General features: G+C 43.4%; 1 protein-coding gene across 3 annotated transcripts in view; it reads left to right on the top strand.

Moving 5' to 3' along the window:
• RGL1 (ral guanine nucleotide dissociation stimulator like 1) overlaps nucleotides 1-20,100 on the top strand; it is a 75,837-nt gene that overhangs the window by 33,033 nt on the left and 22,704 nt on the right. For all 3 annotated transcript variants that reach the window (XM_075422693.1, XM_075422694.1, XM_075422695.1), the window contains exons 4-5: nucleotides 6,003-6,080; nucleotides 17,486-17,670. In XM_075422693.1, the coding sequence (XP_075278808.1) occupies nucleotides 6,003-6,080; nucleotides 17,486-17,670 (263 nt within the window). The remainder of the gene's footprint in view (nucleotides 1-6,002; nucleotides 6,081-17,485; nucleotides 17,671-20,100) is intronic.

Below are 20,100 nucleotides of genomic sequence, written 5' to 3' on the forward strand. Positions count from 1 at the left end.
TAGAAGGAAAAATAGAAGAAGAAATGGATAGTAATTGAATTTAACCAGCTTAGTTTTAATCTCTGCATTTAATCTCTGCATCTCTGTAGAATAAGTAGCAGAGTGTCTGCATTTGTGCAACTTTCTTGTTAGTGATACTTGTTAATAATAACAGTACAGAAACTAAAGTGGGTGTCTGCATAATGTGTGTGTTATAAGTACTTTTGTTTCCCAGTGAAGCAAAAAAGTAATGAAGAGGGCAATCTCTTTATTAAAAACAACTATGATTTTGGCATTAGTCGTCAATTTTAGTTTCATGTGAAGAGCTTGAGCTGATTCTGGGTGATAGAGCAGGTTTGTGGAGTAAGGGAACAGTCATGAATGGCAATGCTGAGCTCTTGTTGTTTGGTCCAAGGAAGAACAGTGATGTGGCCAGATGAGAAAAGGCCCTCCTAACCTGTAACAGGTGAGCAGCTCCTCAACAGAGAGTAGGAGGGAACAGCATCTGCCTGTTGTAGGACATATTTTTTGTAGGAATGTCCGCGTTGACAGACTTCCTCCAAAATTTACGTGTGGAAGCTGGGTCACACTCAAGTCCAGTGCATTCAGCTTATGCTGGGTTTGCTGTGGATACTCCCTTCACTGAGTGCTGCAGAATCGTCTGATATATGCATTAGACATACAGAAATCCAGATTAGACGAAGAAAATTGGGGCATGAAACCAAAAAATGTGAGATGCTCTTCCCTGAGTGAGAGAGGCAAATAAAAAAGCAGATGCTGTACTTAAGAGAAACGGAAGTGTTAGGGCAGGGAAAAGAAGAACTTTTAAAAGATCTGAATAATCCAGAATAATGTGTGCTTCTGTTAAGTCAGTCTGCAGTGAGGTTTGGTGAAATTTTCCGGGCAGACCCTTTCTCCTGGCTTGGGCCTTACTCTGTTAAAACCAGCTGTGATCCGCCCTGAGAGCGTGCGCAGCTCTGCAACCCTCGGTAGCTCCGAGGAGGCCTTTCGGGGCTGCACACTGCAATCTTCATTTCCTGCATGGCTGTGGAGAAGGTGGCAGTTTTCTCTCTCCCAATGTGGTAGGAAGGACCAAAGGGCCGTGCATGTTGCTAACACTGCACGCACTCCTCTTGACGTGACGTCGGGAAGCAGGAGGAAGCCCTCCCAAAGCCACACGCACACGGCTTCGGTTATGTCGCAGCAGGAACCGTGCTGGTCCTTGCGGTGCTTTCGGCTCCCACAACCCACCCTGGCGCTGTCATCGCAGAACGCGCAAACCGACTGGGCAGACAGGAACACTGCTAAAGGCAGTTTCTGCCCCACGATGCATCCAGGGTGGAGTTGCACAAAGTATTGAACAAGGCATATGAAGAGGTTTAAACTGTCAATATACAGCTCGATGCAGCTCCCCGTGTTTTAATCAGAAGATACTTTGGTGTTTTTAGTGCTATGCTACTTATTGTAACGGACTTTAAATTGGGCACTTTGATATCTTCTGTCTCTAGTAAAGTCAGAGATGTGCTACTTGCTTTCTAAGTAACTTTTAACACTTCTTGGAGATGCTGAATAAATCTGTTCCATCCCCCCCCAGCTTCAAATTAAGCCTTTGCTTTATATTAATTTTGGGACTGGAGCCCTATTCATTCTTTTCACTGGATTCAGCCTATAAAGGTGTTCTTTTAACATAGAAGTCAAACTAAACAAAATCTTGGGCATAAGTTGGTATGCTGGAAGGTGAGGGGGATGACTTGTATTTTCAAAGCTATTTAAGAGTAATTGGACATCCGCATCCCTTTAGTCTTCATGGAAGTTTGGCATCTAAATGCAGCAGACAGCTTTGAAAACCTGCCAAGTCTTTAACACTGTGTGTTCTGATATTTTGTCTTTGTTTAGTAGAAGTGGGTAGGGAGATTTAAAAGAAAAAAATCTTGTTGGCATTTTGATGTGCGAACCCTTGAAGGAAGGTCACCTGGATAGAGGAAGAGGAGAGCAGTTCCTCCTGCCCGCAGGTGTGGGGACGCAGCATCACGCCGCCGCAGAGATCCTTCGGAATCCCCAGCCTTGCTGGCTGCGCTGTGGAATTAATCGCTCACAAGTGTGATGGAAGCCAAAGACGTTTAGCTGTCCAGATGAGAGCAGAAGCAGGCTAAGTTCAACTCACATCTTTTATTTTGTCCTGGTAATCCTGTTCCCTGCAATGACACTTAAAAGCGGGGCCGCGCCGTGCTTGGCACAGTCGCAGATAAAGTAGCAGCCAGTCCCTGACTCGAGGAGTTTACGGAGAAGGGAATGGATTCTGTTTGATTAATGACAGCAAATCACAAGTTAGTTTTACATTTTCAGTTCATTCCCTTTGCTGGAGGATGGCTTGACAGTGGGTAAATGGAGAGGAAAAGGAGGGTAGAGAGGGCACGTGGAAGGAATGGGGACTTCGGTAGCAGAGCCGCACGTTTTGGGACAGCGGCTTGAAATGGCATTCGGCTCACTGTTGTTGCTGTAGCATCTATTCTTTCCGCTGTTGTTTTCCTGTGGGCCAGGTGGTTTGTCTGCTCAACTAAAGAAGCAATTTCATTTCCAGGATTCTATGTGCATATAATTCAAAACACCTAATAATTCTTGCTGAGTATCTGTGCTTCCAGGTTGCTTCTTTCAATGCTTACAAGCCTTATTCAGGGCTTTGTTTGGGGCTTTTGCAGAGAACCATCTATACTTATAATTTCCGAGTTATTCAGTGTATTTTCCTCCCTCTTCCTCCCTTCCCTTCTTCACAGAGATGCAGGGGTGCATTTTCTACTCCATTTTTCAGTATCTAAATATTCAGTACTCCCCATTACATTCTGGTCTCATTTGCTTGGTCGGTCCCTTTGAGTGGAGTCTATAACTTTCCAAACGCCAAGCAAGGCTGAAAAGTTCTGTGGGTTACAGGATCCTTTTGTTTCTCATGTCTCTTTTTGTATGCAAAGCATTCATGCAAGGCTGGGTAGTGAATGGCTCTTTGTCCGGAGCTGGTGAGAACAGAGCGGTGGCAGTCTGCAGAAAGGCTGCGCTTTACATCAGATGTATCATTAACTCCTCCTAACCCGTCTTTAATGGCCTGTTGTTCGTGCAGAGCTCCTGCGTTAGCAGATAGGCAGAGGTTTGCGTCTGGCAATGTAATGACGCGTTACAGACTTCTCCGGTTTTGTACAGAAAATTGCCTGCTCTTTATTACTGTGTTACGGAATCGCATTCTACAAATCAGCGTGTATCTCTCTAGTGGGATTTAAATGCAAATGCCTAATGTTCTGCAAATACTGTATTTCATACAATACTAGGACAATGACACCGTGAGTCTTATCAATACATCTTGCTGTAAGAATTAATGGCAAGTTTTGAAAAATGAATATAAAAATTTAATTGCTATTCAAAAACTGAAGCTTTCTTTACATATTTTTCCCAGCAGGGGGGAAACTGCCTTTTGTCTATTGGCTAAGATGTATTTTAGTCCTCTTACCTCGCAGATGGCAGCGGAGAGGGAAATCCTCTCCCTTTAGCAAGAGGACAGAAGCAGCCGTCATAGCGTGTAATGTACATTACATCAGCAGCGTGTCGCAGCTCTGTCCTGGGCGATCTCCACTGCGGTGGTGGCAGCGCAGTTGTATAAATATTCCCTTTTGTATCTTCTTGGTAACATCATATATTACCCAGTGTTTCAATATTCTGAAATGCAGGACAGTCTCCAGGTCTGCAAGAGCAAATATTGAAACCAATAGAGATAAATCTAATAAAAATAGGTTTAACTTTACACTTCAGGATAAAAAAAATGTTGGAAGTATCATTCTTCAGGCTCCTCTGATGTATTCCATCCTTGCAGTAAAGCAGTGAGAAGTATCTCAAATTGTATTTAACTTTAAATTGTGGACGCTAATAATGACATTTAGGGTATGACTGAGAGCTGAGAGAGGCCAGGTAGGATTAAGTTGTGAATTCAGGCATAGCTGTGAGTCGGAAAGAAGGTATCTATTCAATTTTACAGCCTCAGTAGTGCTGATCCCAATAAAAAAAGCATGGGCAGGGTGTGAAGGTCGCTTGGGAGAATATAAGAGAAACCACAGAGGCCGTTGCACCAACAAATCTCAGAAGGAGATTGACAGCCATCCTTGTACCAAGCAGTGGCTCTCTGGGAATGCTCCTGGTGTGATTCGCTGTGGCCATCAAGGGATCGAGGTTTTATTCAGCATGTTTAGAAGTGGATTCTTACCCCATCGTCAGTTTAGCTAAGCATATTTTTCTTTAGATGTTTGGATTAGCTCTGTGAAATCGCAACAGCAAAGTGGATTATCCTGTGTGTACCTCCAGGGACCCTCTCTGTTTTAAGCAGCCCTTAAAACCTACTGTCTTATAGGACCAGCAGGACTGTTTCAGGATAGCTGAGAAGAATTTGGGCCTCTTAAAACAGAAGTTGGCAATTTTATACACATGTGTTATGCCTTTTCCTTCCTGGGCAGATGAAACGCTGAGATTTCCAAAGTCTTCACTGCTGACGTGGGAGCTCAGGTTGAATGAGAGACAGTGTATTGGTCAGACTGAGCTCCTGGGGTCAAACAGTCATGACTTTGTTCTTAGCTTTGTCACAGATAAGCAGTAACAAATGGAGCAAATCTTTTTTTTGTTGTGTCTACCTGCAATGTAGTTGGAGATGCAAGATCTGGTTTTGAATGGGCTGTTTCAGATAATGCAAGTGGTCTTAGTGCAGCGCTCTCAAGGCTAAGCCAGCCTGAGCTGACCTCCTCCTTGCTACGGCGGCTGTGCTGCTCCTATCAGAGGGATTACTTGTTTGCCTGCAGTAGTTTGGGTTTCCTCTGTGGCGCGCTGGAATATGTGTAAACCCTCGATCTCTCCCTGCCTCAGCTTCCCCAGCCACAGCGGAATTGTCCAGCACTAAGCCGTTGTCATAAGGTGGTTGAAACTTCAGTTGTTATTTTAATGTTGTGTGGAGTTCGGAGATTCGGAGCCACGGCAAGACAGAATGTTGGTATGATGGAGCTGAATGCTGGTGCTGGAACCTGTTACTTACAGCCTAGCAGATCTGCTGGGGAGCGTGAGCTTGAATTCAGTTACACTAGTTGGCTTTCTGTACACATCTGGGGTTCTTGCCTATGAAGCCTCAAACTTTACAGGAGCATGAAACTACCACCTCTTGTTATTATCCTTGGAAACATTTTAGGATGAATTTGTTACAGTTCTGACGTGAACCTTCTGGACACAAACCAACAGCCCACTGCATTTTCTCTATCTGATATCACTAGGATGTTGTAGCACCAACACCTAGAGATGCACTTGTTCTCCTGACTATTCAGATTAATTGCAGGTGCCTGACGCAATTAGTTGACCACAGAATGTGTAAAATCAGCTTGCCTTACTCTGGACTGTGAGTAATTGGCTGCCTTCATTAAAGCTGCCTGTAAGGAGCCATGAAATTCTTTATGAAGCTGTATATGTGAAACAATAGGCGCTCCCAATGAAAACGAAGTGCGTAATCCTGCCCTCAAGGCACACGCACTGCCTGTGTAGGTAAGAGATGGTGTTTTTTTTAAGTGGGCATTTGCCACCTAGAAAACTTTGTGTGAAATCACACTTGGAGTTAGCAGGAATGACAAATACTAGAGAAACAGAAGCTGCACTGGAGAAAGTGGTTGTGTCACAGCCTCATTGCACCCTGGGATGTTGCTCTGGGAAAGGATGGAGTGAAAATGGGCAGAAAAGGTCTTGGACCTGTGAGAAAGTAACTGTTCGGATTGATTCCTTCTGTGTGCAGGCTGCTTCACACAAATTAACAATACTGTCTGTCTCTAGGATTTTCCTTTCCTCCTAAAGGAAATAATCTTGAAGCTCCTTAATTTTGCCCAACTGTTAGATTCCATATTTGTAGTTTGAGCTAGAAACACTTTTTAGTTATGATAATTGTATGTGAATTATGCTATTTGGGATTTTGCTTTTATTTAGTAGAGGTTCCTCTAAACACCCATCTCATTTTTCAGGTATGGAAACCTGGAGACCTCAAGCTGTGAAGAAGTTGGAAGCCAGAATTCCTCCGAATCCAAAACAGTACTCAGGACGTAAGTGGGGCTTTGCACTGTACAGCAGGAGGATGTGGGCAGCAGAGCTGTTGTTTCCTTTGAAAATTCACGGCACTGTTTACTTGCTCAGACAAGCTGGCAGAAAGGCCAAATATCAGCTGTACCGTAATATATCCAGTAATATAACCCACAGAGCTTTCTGTCAGGGAATGTGTCTCAGAATTAAACATGAGATGAACACACCTAGGCCAAGATTTTGTTGGTCAAACAAGTAGTGTTTGTTGCCCCTGCCTTATCTGTAGCAGTAAATGGTTATTGCTTATGACTCATTGTGCACTGCAACTGTCTGCAGACGAAAGCTGAGGTTGTTTCAGGCAACGTGTGTATGCGTGTATCTTTTCCGTTAGTGCCACTATGATTTACAGGGTTGCTTTTAGAGTGAATTTCAAATTCTGAAGTCATCCTAATTTGCAAGAAAAATAGCAAAGCTGTTTCCAAATGCGGTTTAAATGGGAAAAAAGTGCCTTGGTTATCATCCTAGCATCATATAAAACTGTGTTTTATCTTTAGACGTTGGGTGTAAAATATGCCTTAGGTCACCAGCATTTTTACTTTGACATCTGTATGATCTGTGGTTTGCAAGGATCGTGGCAGTAAAAAGTAGCTGCATCGTTATATTTGGTTACAGTATGAAGATGCTTGATTCTTGTCAGCATTACTGAAGATTGTTTTTCTATGGGTTTATCTCAGCTTCCATTAGCTAAGAAAACCTTAAATTTTTGTATCAGTGCACTGATGTCTCAAGGTGTGATTGAAGCAGCCTTTAGTTTCCTTTTGTTTCAAGATGGAAGAAAAATGTTAAACTTTCTATCATGAGATATGCAGTCCAACCAAGACTGAGAAATACGCTGCAGTATCTTCATTCCTGAGATTCGGGCAGATTCAGATTGCATTCTGTTCTACAGTGCTGGACCTGGTTTTCCCACTGCTTACCTCCAAGCTTTCCTGATGGCTTGTGTGTTGGGATAGGGGGGGTTTCGAGCCTGGCTTAAAAGAATTCAAATATCCCCAGTCCAGAAATGTGCCATTAACATACTGAGCGCCTTCTTGTCCTCCGTTGTCTGAATGGAGGGGTTAGACCGTGCGGTCACGTTGCCTTCTGTCATCCGTGCAGAAACCGTTTTGTTTAACCACCGAGATACTTTGGTCAAAGCTCCTTGGCTGTGAGCATTTCAATAGCTGGCCCTGAAAACACAATGAATTATGCTTGCTTGACTGCAGAAGAAATGTCGAGCTTAATTAACATCTGTAAATGATACAGGATTCTCAAAGGCTTTAGTTAGAAGTGATATGTTATCACTTGTTAATTTTATTTTTTTTAGCGCTTAACAAGGACAGAAAGCTACAAGCTCTGATGATTTGGGCTCAATTCTCCGATTCTTTTCTGGCTGGTGTAACAGAGAGCTATCAATATTTTTCTCCTGTTTTGCCATGAGAACCCACCAAAGAACAGCTGGTAGTTAAAACTTGGTCACTAGCACCACGAAGGCAGTATTACGTAGTGGGTAGAGGCAATAACAGGCAGCCAGGGGGTTCCCACACTCCTATCCAAAATAAGTTCTAAGGTCTCTTCCAGCTTCGGGGAAACCATTTGACCTCCCCCTATCTCAGCCAGTCCAGCCATAAAATACGAGCTGGGGATGAGGAAGGTAATTTCACCAGTATAAATCATGTTGGTATTAATCCCCCAACTGCCTTTTCATGGACCCAAAGCAGCTTGATTACGAGACCGAGAGAAAAGGGGTGAAAGGAATCTTGATGTTAGTGTTGCTCAGGCTTTGGGCAAAATGCATCCATTTTTTGTTATGCTTGGAGGTGAGCGTGCAAGTAAAGCATTTAGTAGGAGCATATTTGTGGTTTTTTAATGACATTGCTTTCCTACTGACATACACATAGTTTCTCATCTACCCCTTGCCTAGTTGCTGCCTGCTGCATCAATACTGTTTTCCCTTTTGGCACGTAATCATCACGTAACGTCTTTGCACAGCCAGGGACTGACAAATGGATGGAGTCTGTGTCCTATTCCTGTAATAGCACAACGTCGGGTGACTTTATCTGACATAATTTTCATGAATATAGTCAGCCCAGCCAATTTTGATCCTTTGGCCCTCGTAAGGTACCTTTTATGTCCGAATTTGATACCTGCTACTCTACTTACTTAAAGAAAGCTCCACAATGAAGTTGTCAGCAAATTAATTTGTCAGGTATATGTGTTTTTACAGATTCTGTGTAAATGTGAATTCACTTTCCTGCATTAAAAATTTCCATTTCTCTCAGTTGCTCTGGCTACTTGTCTCTTAGAGATGATGAATGGTATCTGGAAAAGAGGTTGGCTTTGTAGTCCTGTTGTGAAACACGTAGTTCTAGTAGTTCAGGTTTTCTCTTGTCTGGGATAATTCTGATATAATTGCATTTACATTCTTTTCTCATAGAACAGAAACATGATATAATTGTGCTCTCGGTTTTATATGACTTGGACAATTAAGATGAAGAAACAGCAGAGCCGTGTTTTTTCTTGTCATTAACTCTGTATTTCTCAGAGGAAGAATATCTTGTGGGGAAGCCCATGGTCTGTGGCCAGAGGTCTTCTGCATTCGTCAGACCCCTGTCGGGACAGTTCAGATGCTTTAAAAATCCATTTGGGCCATTAGAAATGGAGATGCAATTTAAAGCATTTCCACTGGTTGGACACAAAAAACCACCACGGAAGTTAAAAACAACTGCAGGAGAAGAATTTACGGCTCTTTAAATATCTCATGGAGCTTTAAAGAAGAGAGGGGTTTTTGCAAAATCTTAGGTACCTTTGAGAGGAATATTATGTCATATGTGGTGTACCATAAGCCCACAGACGACTACTTTCCATGTTGAAGTTCTCTGTGATTTTTGAACCTGTAGCATAGACATGTGACGCATTTTGAGAAGGAAAATGTCTGCTGTACGTAAATTTTCTTTTTAAAAATTATTTTAGTATTCCACCTAGTGTTTGTGTAGATCAGTACCTGCAAGTCCTATGCTAGGGCTTGAGCGTGCTCATGGCACAGGCTCCTTTGAGAGACTTGTGGGAGCTATAAACCTACCCCTGTGTTTCCAAATTCTGGGTCTGAGCCAGCAGTTGCTTCTCACTTGTTGCAGTGACATATAGTTGTTACTGACCCAAGATCACTTCAGCTAAGTTAAGAATCACGCCTTCTAAGGACCCGTTCTGCCAAGGGGATTTTTTCCTGGTCACTTAGGCATCATTCCCATCATTTTTGGGCCACTGGACTGGTTAAAAAAATGATTATTTTTCAACAGGGATCTGATTTAATTACATTTAATGCAAAATATCTTTTGGGCTTTTTATTATTATTGCCCTTTTCTTCAAAACTTAATTCAGTAATACAAAATTTAAACAAAGGTACTGTAATTTTGTAACTTTAAAAATACACATACAGTTTGGACCTTGAAGTTATAAGTAAGTTCTGAACAACGCCAAAAGTTTTGTGAGCTTAAAAAAACCTGCCATGCATGACTTTCAGCTTTTTCTTTTTTTTCCTTCTTTTTTAATATCAGGACCCACCTTAGCTTTTCACATTCAGTAGCTTGCTTTCCAAATTTCTCACTACTTTCCATCAGTCAGAAAGTTCGTGACTGCAGGTAACAGAGGAATAGAGTCCAGAAAAGGTCAGATATTCTGGTCAAATGTCTGAGTTAGATGGACTTCAGCCTGTGTTTCTAGAAATACGATGCCGTGCGTCTCTTAATTGTCTGATAAGAGAGTTGTAAGGAGTAACTTACTTGACCCTCTATCTCCTCCTATAAACAATTCTTTTTTGCTCTTCTTTCTTGCATCCCATAAACAAGACTACTGCTGTTTCTCAGTTCTACGTGGTTTTGTGTTGACGTGTGACAGAGTTGCCTTCTCATCTTAGGTGGTCATTGTCTTCGGAGTTCTCTATGTTCACTATATGTTTTTTAGCTTAGGACTTCTGTTGACTTTCAAAAAGAGTAGATATAATAAACCAAGACATGTGCCAATTCAGAATAAAACCATGCATACGCTAAACATAATAAAATTGCCAGTATGATGAGTACCATTAAGAGTTGGAGAGATCATGTGATAGTGTACCTTGGATAGTCCGTAGAGAATTTGTACTATGATTCAATTATGGTTTTATTTTTCAAGTGAGATGGTATAGTTCAAGTGTGTTGTTTGGTGCATGTCACCTGACATAAAGCAAATGGGGAAAGAAAGTAGAGCAAAAAGAAATAAAGTACTTTCTCTTGCGTGTGTCTGCTGTGAAGACTCTATGTGCCTTACCAGCCGGGAGTCATGGGAAACGTCAATGAAATAGTCACGTCCAAGAGATCTCGGGCACCATTACGTATTTTGGGGAGGGGATCAGCAAGCCAACCAACTAATGCTGTTTGGGGACTTTGGCTGTGCTGAACTGGTTGTGTGTATTGCCTACGAGATAGTTAGACAGAATGCTTTTGGTGATACGAGCCAGTTGCTGTCATCCCTATTCGGACCAGGAGAGTTCCTCAGTTAAAAGTTAACTCACTGTTAAAAGGCTGAGTTTTCTACACAGAATAACCTGTGAAATCACTTGTGTGCTATTTCCCTTCCCCCACTGAAAGATGGTGTTAATTTTGTTCTCTGGGCAATCCACTGCTGACAGACACCTATACCCAAACCACAGACTCTTGAATTTAAAGAGGTGATGTATTAAAGGAGCAGAGTGCTTCTTTCCCAGAAGACAGGCATTAAAGACCTGGCTGCAGCTGGTTGAGCATAGAGAAAGAACGATAAAGACTTCAAAGTATAAAATACCGTAGCTGCTTGTACCTTTTGGAAGTCAATAGCTTCACTGGATACTGAGATGCCTCTGAGTAATGTGAGGGTCCCAAACAGTGCTGAGGCCACGTCCCTGGGATGACTTGCTGGGCTTGTGAGACCTAGAGAGCTGATGCAGCCATCACAGTTCACGGATAAAAGGTGCTGAGCTTGTGCCATGAGTTTTAAAGATCTCTGTCAGTGAAGTTCCCAGAAGTGATTAATTCCTCTTCAGCACACAGAGAAAAATGTCCAGGCTTGCCTGCAATGTTTGCATTCGGGGAAGGCAAGTTTAATGTTAACGAATCATATTGCTTGAAGAACTCACTCAAAGATATAGTAGTACAAACCTGAGATTACCTGCGGGAGAGGTTTTTCAAGAAGCAGACAAAGTTGCCATAGCGGTCCATGGACTTGGACCATGATTTTCTGTTTATTTGCCAGAGGTCTAACATTGGTACATTTTCTTTAAAGATACCCTTTAAGCATGTTGGTAAATATAATGGGGAGAGGAAAATCATGCCACCTCCCCCTGTACGTAGAAATAACTCCTGAGTTTGTAGCTAGAAGGAGACTCCACAACCAGGGCAAAGGCAATGAAAAGGAAAAGCTGTGCCATAAACAGTGTGAGCCATGTTCTGCTCCATTTGTTTACACCTCTCCTTCTGATGGAACCAAAGAAAGTTCAGAGCTCTCATAAATCCCAGTTTAGGTTGTACTTCTCAAGGATTCTAAAGAGAAAGCGGTAGAACCCCTGGTTGCAGTCTGAGGCTTCAGATGGTGATTTTAACTACCTTTATTTTTTTTCGTTGCTGCATTGTATATGCACATCGCCAGTGCTGTAAAAAGGAGAATTCTTACCGGAGTCAGACCAGCTGAATGAGAAGCAGAAACAGTTTATGTAGTACAAAAAGTAAGAGATCTTTAAGCCCTCAAGCTCTCCTTTTCCACAGTCCCAAGCATCGCCACGGCTGAGTCCTGAGGCTTTTAAATCCTAAATGAGCTTGAGTAGCAGTAAAAGCCCTTTCAAGCCTCCTCTTGGAGTATGAGGTTGTGGTTTCCTTCTGCCACTGGCTCCGGTTTGCTGATTTGGAGTCGATTGGTGGTGCTCCCCCTCAGATGAATGGCAGGCTACAGAGATGACCCAAAATGCTTGGGGTGTTTTTTGTTGTCTTAAATGTCAGCTCCTAGTTGTATCTGCTTTATTATCAAAATGTGGAATTTATTTGTTATTAAAACTTGGAATGTGGCACGATTGAAAACCGCAGTCAAAGCAACTCAAAGCTAAACTGAAATCTCCTCATTTCATGCCATAGCAATTGGGTAAAACAGCTGAAAGAACATTAAGGAACTATTTCATTACCACATGGCATGTCTTGCACGTTTACCCCCCCCCCCTCCTGCATTGAAATAGAAAATACCGAAACCTTCGATGTAATACTGCAGCAGTTGGAGTTTCTCATGGCAATAAACAGACGTTGCCCCATGGCTTCTTGTGTATTTGGACCTTCCAGACAGAGAACCTGTCTTTTGTTTCCTACTGAAGTTAACAGTCCTGCTGGAAAACAACATGTGCAGTTACAGCGCTGCAGAAATAAAACTGGTCCTGAAACCTTGTACTCCAGGAGAACAGACACCAAAGGAATGTGAGACAAATGGAAGAAAATTGGCTGGAAGTTTCTGATGCCTGGGAAGTCCATGGTGGGAAGCAGTTAAGATGCATTTGGGAGAGCAACAATCGGCATTCATTCCAGTAAAGCCAATTAAGCTAAAACAACAGCAGAAACCAATGTGGTTACATGAGAAGTGGAGTCAAACACAGGGCAGTATAAGCAATGGAAGAGCGGAAGAGTTATGAAAACAACCAGAACCAAGCAAAAAAGAATAATTAGAAGAACAAAGAAAAATAATGATCGGCATCTCAATTAAGACAAAGAACAACTAGCAGAGCTACTCCCTTAGTGACTTTACACGCGTCCCAGCAAACGGTGCCCCGCATGTTATTCGACCAGTTCTTCCCAGATCAAAAGAAGAGCAGATCCTTTGCTGGAAGTCATCAGCACGTTAGTTATAAACGGACTGGGTGCGAGAAGCTACCCTTACATCAACCTTTGCTTGCAGTTTGCACACATTTTACCCCTGATTCAAGGCTGGGATTTAACTGCCCGTGTTGTTATTTAACAAGCAAAACTGAAAAAGTACAGCTGGCTTAATTTAGTCTGTGTGAGCAAGCCTGAAAGCTATTGCATGGACAGCGGAGGAGAGGAAATATCTCTCCGTGAAGATTATTCCGTTGATGGTCTTAAGTATGCATCTGGCAAATTACAGATAGTTTTGTGCATGTTGCTGTCGATTTTCATAAGAAATCAGTCATTTAATCTCTTTTTGCAACTGAGGTTCTCCTTATTCTCCTTAATTGTTGAGATTCCTTTCTATTTGTTCTTTAGAAATAATTGTGGTGGGAAAGAAAGCAATGCTTTTGCATTTTTGGCAAGAAATAATCTCTTTCATTCCTATGCAGACCTCTTCAGGACCAGTGCTATAGCTGTCTTCCCAGCTGAGAAAAGACCACGCAGAATTTCCATGTAACCTGTCAAATCACTGGGGCCTATGGGATAGGAAGGCTTCATTTTCCACCTCCTCTGTGCCCTACTAGCTCAGCTTAGCAGAGTTGTTAGACTGTGAACTGTCACGGTCTCATCACATCTTGTGGTAGCTCACAGGCAAGTGTGAAGGGATGAGATAGTTCTGTGTTCCCAGTTTGTAAGCAACAGAATCGGATGCGCTTCTTCCACCTAACAGTAGACAGATTTTGGAGGTTGAAACCTTCAGAGGTGGGCTTCAAGCAAAGCTGGTATGGAAATAAGAAGACTTTCTGATAGGTAAGAAGCTTGAAAACATTGCTGACCAGAGCCCGGAGCCTGTGGTTGGCAGGACAGGAGTTAAACATTAAAAAGTTTTTTCTTACAGACAGGAAAGGAAAAATTTGTAGCTCATAATCAGCCCATGAAAAATGTAGTCTGCGATGTTTCTTTCCAATCTGAGATCTCGGAAGGCTCCCGTTCCTATCTGTCTCTGGGTCTATCGAGTACGGGGAGTTATTTCTCAAGGGCAGCAAATGTAAAGCTACTGCAAGATATGGGCAATCCTCCAGGCCGTTTTCAGAAAGCTTCGCTTGCTGACACACCAATTAAACAGTCAGGCGATAGGAGGTCAGTAGGGCACAGTGTACCTTTTTTCTCTTTCCTATTTACCCTCTTGACTGAAATGATTTTGCTGGCAAAAATCAGTGTCTGTAACGGCTGTGGACTCTTCACCCTGCTCTGGGAGACTGGGTCTGTCTTAAAATCTGTTTATTCTTCAGCTTATGAAAGTGGCCATCAACCAAGCCTCTGGAAACTGAGCTCAGTATAAGCAGCGTGTGAACAATATTTAGTACAAGAACTTCTCCTGTGGAGAGGCTCCTTCTTTGAAATAATTTCTGAACTGGTAAATGCTTATAAGAAAAGAATACCCAGCCTAGGTTTTGGTGGTGGAGCCAGTAGGGTTCATGGTGAGTTTGCAATGTGGCTGGGGAACGGGGCACAGAGCAGGAGGAAAGACATGATTAGGGCATGGAACGAGGCACAGCGTGCCCCTGAGCGTGGTGGAAAAGAAAGGAAAATACTGTGGGTATAGGACAGTGACTGTAAATGGTGCTGTGATGCAGCATTCTGGGTATGTGTGGGGCTACAGAGGACGTCTGAAAACGTGAGGAAGAGAGGGGAGGGTGGAGCGAGAGCTTGGGAGCATCGCTGTGGACATCCGTCTGTTGTGGCCTTTCTTGCACCTTGGCATGCAGAGCTGGGCCGATGTCACTGGCTTCACCGCAGCAGTGGTGGAGCCCTGGCTGTCGTGTGACACCGGTCCCGAATGAGGAAGACGGTCCTGAAGGTCCAGATAAGAAGTTTGGCCACCACTGGCCTAAACCGTGATGGCCTTACCTGTTGCACGTACTGTGGAAGCTCGTCTGAGCACAGCTGTGAAAACTTGCTCCAAAATGGGTTTTGAAAGCTGCACAAGCTGTATTCCAGGTTTGTAATGAAACCTAGAGTCCAGAACGTGTTTGCATCATAATTTTTGGTCATGAATACTTTTTGTAGCTCTAAAATTGTAATTCCAGAGTTTCTCCTGTCAGCAAGCCTAACCAAACAGCGTTACTGACAGATTTCCAAATACTCTCGCTAATTAGAAGTTCAAAGTTGCCACAATATCAGAGAACAGGAAAAAACAACAGACTAAAGTGGACAGGACTTGTAAAATGACATCTTTGTGGGATTAAAAGTTGACTGAGTCTTGAGGAAAAACCAATGTGGTTAACATGAGACAAGGAGAGTGGGAGAAACGGTCTTCACCCTTTCTTAACTGTTGGTTTATTTTGAGTGCCCCCGAGCAGCTGAGTTACCCAGATATTGCTGTGCTTTCCCTACTTGCAGAAGAAATGTGCCGGTATTTGTAAGCAGCTCTGATAGGAGAGCTTTCTGGGTTGGCTTTTGGGTTTCTCACTGACTGCATGTGAAACCTGTGTTCATATCTGAACTCTTCTCATGAGCTCATAAACTGAGGAGAGAGAGGTCCTCCTGGCATGCTTGTCCCTGTCCATTTTGCAGCTATTCACATGATAGACCTGGAGCCACTATGTCCGTGTTTCTGAGGATTTGAACTTTAAAAGCCAAGTGCCCGATTGTCATGAGCATGGAGCACAGATGCTCTTTGAGCTGACGCATCGGTGTCTCTAACTGGATACTCATGGTTAGAGATTTTTACTGAGAGCATGGCCCTCCTCCTCTTCATGGGATACCACTGGGAGTACGGCATACTGTTCTTGCATGAGGGTTTGTGAATCGGGGTTATTGGAATAAGTTCTCTGCAGTTGGTGTCTTTTAGCTGCACGTGTTTAAGCAGATCCGGGATAACTTTCCTGACCGAGATCCAACGCTCCTATAGCTCCTTAAGCATCCTTTTCCTGCACTGCCAGCATGACTGACATACCTTCTTGTATGGTATAATTTGACAGCCCCTCCTTGTCTTTGGGCTAAGGGCAAAATCCAGGTTCTGCTGATAGATTATTTTTTATTTATGTATTTTATGTATTTCATCCTAAGATTAGCAAGACCAGTCTGTTTTCTGGGTTCAGCTATCTTCAAGCTCGATATTGGGCGCTGGCAGCCCATTACTGCCCATGCTGCACGTGTCACGATTAGGGTTTTATCTTCACAGATGAGGCAATCTCACCAACTGTGTATGCTCGTGGCGGTTAGGTTCAGGCTCGGACTGCTTTTTCGCAGAACTCAAGGTTTTGTGAACGGGCAGTCTTTCTACTAAGACAGCAGATAATGAGCAACACGGTGTGGAGGAATACACAGCTTCAGTTTGGTCTCCAGACTCGGCAGCAGCGACTGATGAGAGGAAGGGCACCAAGGGAAGCATTTGATTTAGCACTTCCACTGAGAAGCTGCTACCCTGAAGGAGCTGCAAGTACCTTGTTTCCTCCCTGCTATTTTCCCACAACGTACCAGTGAGCAGTGATGGAGCAGACATTGCAGCCTCGCCGGGCCACAGCTTCTCCCACTGGCATGAGAGGGAATTAAGAAATTATGTTCTGCTTTTGATTGTGTGCGTAATGTCTGGCAGTTGTTCAAACACGGTCATGGTACGGCTAAGCAAAGATACTTCAACTGATTAAGCAAAGCATAACTCCAAGGCAATTTGCAAATCTTGCTTTGCTAGCTTGACAAACAGCGCAATACAGGGAAGCGGGATCGTAATGAATGTCAGTAAGAGACAATTATTTGGTTTTATCTGGGGTGCTGGTTTTATATACTTAGGGAGTGCTATTTCCATTGTTATTGATTGCAATGGATGATTGCTTCCTGAGGAGGGGATGCAGGGATGGCAGTGCCGAGCTCTGCTTGCGGGGACCCAGGGCCAGGACGCGAGGGAACAGCTCAGCGCTGCGCTGGGGAGGTTTGTGTTGGCTGCTGGGAAATATTTCTTTACTGGGAGGGTGGCCAGACCCTGGAACAGGCTCCTGGGGAGGGGCTCGGTGCCCCAGGCCCGCCGGTGTTTGAGAGGCATTTGGCCAATGCCCTGAACAACGTGCTTGAACTTTTGGTCAGCCCTGAAGTGGTCAGGCAGTTGGACTGGATGATGGCTGTAGGACCCTTCCAACTGAAATAGTCTATTCTATTATCTTCATTGCTTTATCTATCATTATTTGATATCCTGAACTTAATAGAAGCATCTCAATATAGCTTAAAAGGATTTTATTCTTTATTAGTTTGCACTTTGGGGCTGTAATAGGATCCGCTTATAAGAGTGCAAAACATCACCGAAGTACCTGGCAAAAATCTGAGTGATATCTTAATAAGATTCCACGCATAAAAAGAACGGGTTAAATTCCTTGCTCAGAAAAGTCTTCGTACTGCTTTCACGTGGGGTATGAATGTCTCGGTGTTTTCATTGGTATGTGAGATACATACAGTTGCGTCAATACATGCTGTGTACAGCTCTGTGTGTTTGCTTTTAGTGCAATAGCATCAATCTTGCGAGCCTGGCTCGATCAGTGCTCTGAGGATTTCAGAGAGCCGCCCAACTACCCGTGTCTGCAGAAGCTGCTGGATTACCTGAAGAGGAATATATCTGGCTCTGACCCGGAGAGGAGGGCGCAGAACCTCTTGGAGCAGTTCCAGAACCAAGAAGCGGAAAGCAACGGTAAATTGCCTTTCCCTTCCATCTTTCTGTTCTCTCAGACTGTGTGGTACCACAGGGATTTATGTGGAGTACGCTTCATTAACTCTTATGCTAATTGACAATGCTGTGAGGCTCACCAGTAGCTTTTTTCTTGTTTCTTTTTTTTTTAAAAAAAAAGTCCCTGTCTGGGGCTGCAGGTTCTGTGTGGTATGGAACAGTCGTACAGTGTAGGTGTCTATGCCTGCTCATTCTGGGGTGGACTGGGAAATCCAGCACTCCTAATATTTAGCCAAAGCTTTGAGATTGCTGCGGCAATGAAGAGGTTAATTGTCAGCACTCTTCCCATGTCATTGAATTAAAACACACAGCTGCTTTTTAGCTGGTCTTCTCATTTTACTCCCCTCTCCCCCCCCAAGAAAAGCCCAAACCAGCAAAAAGCAAAATACAAAGCAAAAGCTGTGACAAAATACAGCTTGAGTCACAAGCCTTGTTGTCATGAAGCTTTTCTCCCTGGTTACCATCATGTCAAAGGAAGTGTCTGTGGCTGTTTTTTCCTATTTGAGTGGCCGGCTGCTTGTATCCAAGGACAGAGGAAAAACTTACATTACTGGGGGTCACAATCTACCGAAACAATAGTGAACTGTAGTAACACGAATCTGCTGTGCGCAGCATCAAGCCCGACACATACCCTTATCCCGCTCAGGAAGCTTCCTGCGGCATAAACTGAAAAGCCATAGGCGCTCACGTAGTGTGTGAGAGAACTGGAATCAACTTCCAGCTTTGGCAGAGGGGCGAGAGGGAAGAATTCGTGTAAGAAAGGAAATGACAGCAAAGAAACATTTCATCCCATGAAAACTGTGTGTGCCGGATGTTCCAGAAATACCATGTCAATGCATAGTACTGTGAAATGCCAAGTTAAGGCGGTCGTTAACACATACGTAAAAAGGAGTACCGCACAGAGCCCAGGCGCTTCCCAGGTGAGCGAACAGGGTTGCCAGGACGTGCCTGTTGATGTCCTTCCTGGGGCTGGTTCCCACCGGTCAAACAAAGCAAGCCCAGGAGAGCTATATTTGGGTTCAGCTGTTGTCCAAAGTGAGCAGAAGTTCCCAGCAGCCCTGCTTTCTGCATTGGTTTCCTCATGTAGCAGTTGAAAAGGTTCTTTTTTAAGTTTTACGTGGGTCGATTTGAATGATAACAATTTTCAAATTGTGGCAGAATAGAGGCCGTTAATTAGAATAAAATACGAGGAGAACACAATGCAGTATGTTGTCACTTACCTTATCAGAGCTCCATCTTTGTTCATTTCAGAGATTTCTTTCAAAACCCTTAGTGTGTTGTCTGCAGTCAAGACTTGCTGATAATTATTGTTTGAAAGCATTCACACTGTGCTATGAACTTGCAAGTTTAGGACCTAATCCTACAGTTTGATTTGTGTAGTCAGACCGCTGCTGGCATGGCCATCAGCCGTGCCAGTAGATTCCATTGCAGCGCCAGATAGACAGATACAAGCTGTTCCCCAGCCTCGGTGCTTGCAGCTTGAACGATACAAAGCAAGGTGAGTCAGAGACTGCAAATTCAGAAGGAGCACGCGGCTGCTCTCGGTGAAGTCAAGAGGGCAGCGGGGCTTCGAGAGGGCTAAATGGATCAGAGCGATCTGAAGACGATGAGATACTCGAGTGTAAGAGGATTCCAGCTGCTTGGGGAGTAAGGACAAGGCTGGTTACACGTTTATGAAGGTGAGGGAGAAAGAAGAAAAAAAGGCATGACAAAAGAAAAGGAAAATCTTGGGTTGCACTCCAGGACCCGATTTTAAGGGCGCTGTGAGGTTTTGGGTAGGGTTGTGACTCGGTGATGAGGATTTTCTGTTGACTTTCAAGAGCTGTCGGGAAAATGAGGAGTTACATAGCCAAAAAGAGAGAGAAAAAAAGTGTGACTTTTGTAACAGTTCAACAGAATTTAATTATGCTGATTGTTACAAAACAGCCACAGAAAAATAACGCTGGAACAGAAGTCTCCCTTTATCGCATTTAGCTCTGTCAATAAATTGTGCAATTGGAATGTACAGATGGAAATCTGGATACAGCCTGTAGTTAGAATTTGTTCTATCAAAACTGTGGCAGTTTACATTAGTTAGCAGAAGCTAATCATCAATGAAGAAAGGAGCAATGAAGTGTTTTGAAAACAATGATGAAGTATCACTTTATCTGCCTTTGTTGCTTTAATGTCTGTTCTGCTTTAACTGGATACGAAGTCTTGCATAACTTACCCTGAAACGCGCTGCTCGTTTTTGTTAACGAAATCTCGCTAGTAGTAAGCTCAGTACTTCTGTTGTTAGTCTTCACCAAGCCCATTTTTCTTCTCCCTCCTTTTGGAGTTACTGTTATTTACAGTAAAAGGGATTAGGAAGAGGATTTACTTTCAGGGATTTTGTGTTTGACTTCCTCCTCTGCC

The sequence above is a fragment of the Opisthocomus hoazin genome, chromosome 6 (genome assembly GCF_030867145.1).
Source record: "Opisthocomus hoazin isolate bOpiHoa1 chromosome 6, bOpiHoa1.hap1, whole genome shotgun sequence".
NCBI classification, from domain to species: domain Eukaryota; kingdom Metazoa; phylum Chordata; class Aves; order Opisthocomiformes; family Opisthocomidae; genus Opisthocomus; species Opisthocomus hoazin.